We start from the raw sequence: 1,865 nt of genomic DNA on the forward strand, positions 1-1,865 counted from the left end.
ATTCCATTAAATTAAAAAATAAAAATTAATAGGAGATGCAGGAATTTGAAGGCAGTTTTATCTGTAGTTGCAATTCATAAGAACTCACCCATTCTCGATTATAGGATAGGATTTTGTTGTAAAATTGTGGCGAGTGGGAGATGCCACACAAGTGTCCAGAAATAACTCCAGGGATGGGTCAGAGCTGTGCAGGGAAGCTTCCAGGAACAAATTCTGGTTGATGCCGACACGGTAGGGTGAGTCATACACTGGCCTTGAGAAGCTTGAAGAGTCATAAAATGTGAGGGTGACATTGTATCTCTCGTACTGAGTTTCGTTGACTTCAAAGTTGTCGTCCGCCACGTACATCGTTTTTGCCCACGTGTTCTGGAGCATCTTGCAGTTGACATGCAAGAGAAGATTTCTATTTCTTGTGATTAATGTACCAGAAGAGGACCCTCTAATAATGTTGGAATAGCTGATTGTGTCGTTGTTTCCCTGTTTGGCACATAAAATATAAAATCAATTCATATATTCGGGTACCCTACTATACATTCTGAACTTTGCTGTATTCTTACAGCGATGTGCTCTGTAAAAACATTATTTCCCAGAAAGTCTGATTTGGAAAAGTCTGAGTCTAGTAATTTCTGTTCTCAAGATAAAAATCTGTAATCTTCAAGTGATATTCAGTGCCTACAATTTTGGCCTAGGAAACTACTCACAATAAATGCAGACATAACAGAATTAAATACAACCTGTATAACATTAAGTACGTGAAGGTTCAGGTCCAGCACATTATTTAAGCTGAAATCTGGCTACAACATCATTAGTCATGTTTAGTGAAAGCTTTGAAACCTTTGTAGCTATCACACTCAGCCTGGGACCTTGAAAATGCCAAGTATTTGCATCCTTCCACAGTTTATTTCTTTGGAGATGGATAACAGGCTGTAAGGGAATGCTCTGTTAGCAGAGGCAGGAAATGCAAGTGCAAATATCCTTCAGGAGAGAGGGAGACAACCCACAATCACCAGGACAATTCTAGTCCCTGCAGATCCCAGGTAGCTTTCAATTTGTGCTGGTTTTCAAAGCAAATTCTCTTGTTTGAATTTTTAGATCTTCCCATTTTTGCCCACTTTGTTGAAACGTTCAGTCCTACCTCTCTGACAGTGCCACAGCGAGTGTACGGAATGTCGAATGTCACAGAATTTGATGTGATGTTGGGTGTGCAAAAGGGGTCATTCAGGGTCAGGTTCCAAGCAGAGTATCCGTGGGATTGAAGGAAGTATCTGCTCACCACCACATGCATGTAGTCTGGCAAACACAGCAGTGCTAGTGGATGGCAAAGAAAATATGTTACAGGCTCAGTGAAGTGACCAAAAAAGGTTGTAAGCAGTGGATTAAACAAACACTATCTTTTGCAGAAACAGCTGATATGGCAGAAGGAGCTCAGAATCCAAACAATGGACTTGAACCTCCACGAAAACGCTACAGATCTAACTTAAATTTTAAAAGTCTAATTTAAAACACTAACAAGATTAACAACCAACGAACCAGAAAATAATTGAAAAGCACGTTTCTGCTTTAAAGGTGAACTTACTGGTGCTGTCATCAGCAGGAGTGGAGTGATAGTTGGCCTGAAACCCTCTGTACGTGTGTCGGGAGTTGCTGTGGAAGCGGACGCTCAGCAGGTTGGAGGACGATGTGTACGTGGGGTAATAACCAGAACAAATCTTCCCAAGGAGAGGAGAGCTGTGCAGGGGCCCATCATAGATTTCCACGTAGTCAGAGAGGCATCTGCCACCTTCCATCCTGGCAAGCAACGTAACTATTTAGTTTTATGCTTTGTTTTTATGTTCTTTGGTTTTTGTTTGCTTGTTGGTTTGGGT

At 41.3% G+C, this 1,865-nt stretch overlaps 1 protein-coding gene across 1 annotated transcript; it reads right to left on the reverse strand.

Moving 5' to 3' along the window:
• Positions 1 to 88: 88 nt before the first annotated feature.
• LOC102032313 (deleted in malignant brain tumors 1 protein-like) lies at positions 89 to 1,787 on the reverse strand (the record flags this gene model as incomplete). Its single annotated transcript, XM_005431568.1, has 3 exons — positions 1,577 to 1,787; positions 1,136 to 1,308; positions 89 to 477 (listed from the first exon to the last, which is right to left on the reverse strand). Coding segments are annotated over exons 1-3 (773 nt in total), but the record flags the coding sequence as incomplete, so codon positions are not given.
• Positions 1,788 to 1,865: the final 78 nt, after the last annotated feature.

Source organism: Geospiza fortis, unplaced genomic scaffold (genome assembly GCF_000277835.1).
Source record: "Geospiza fortis unplaced genomic scaffold, GeoFor_1.0 C13652654, whole genome shotgun sequence".
Lineage (NCBI taxonomy): Eukaryota > Metazoa > Chordata > Aves > Passeriformes > Thraupidae > Geospiza > Geospiza fortis.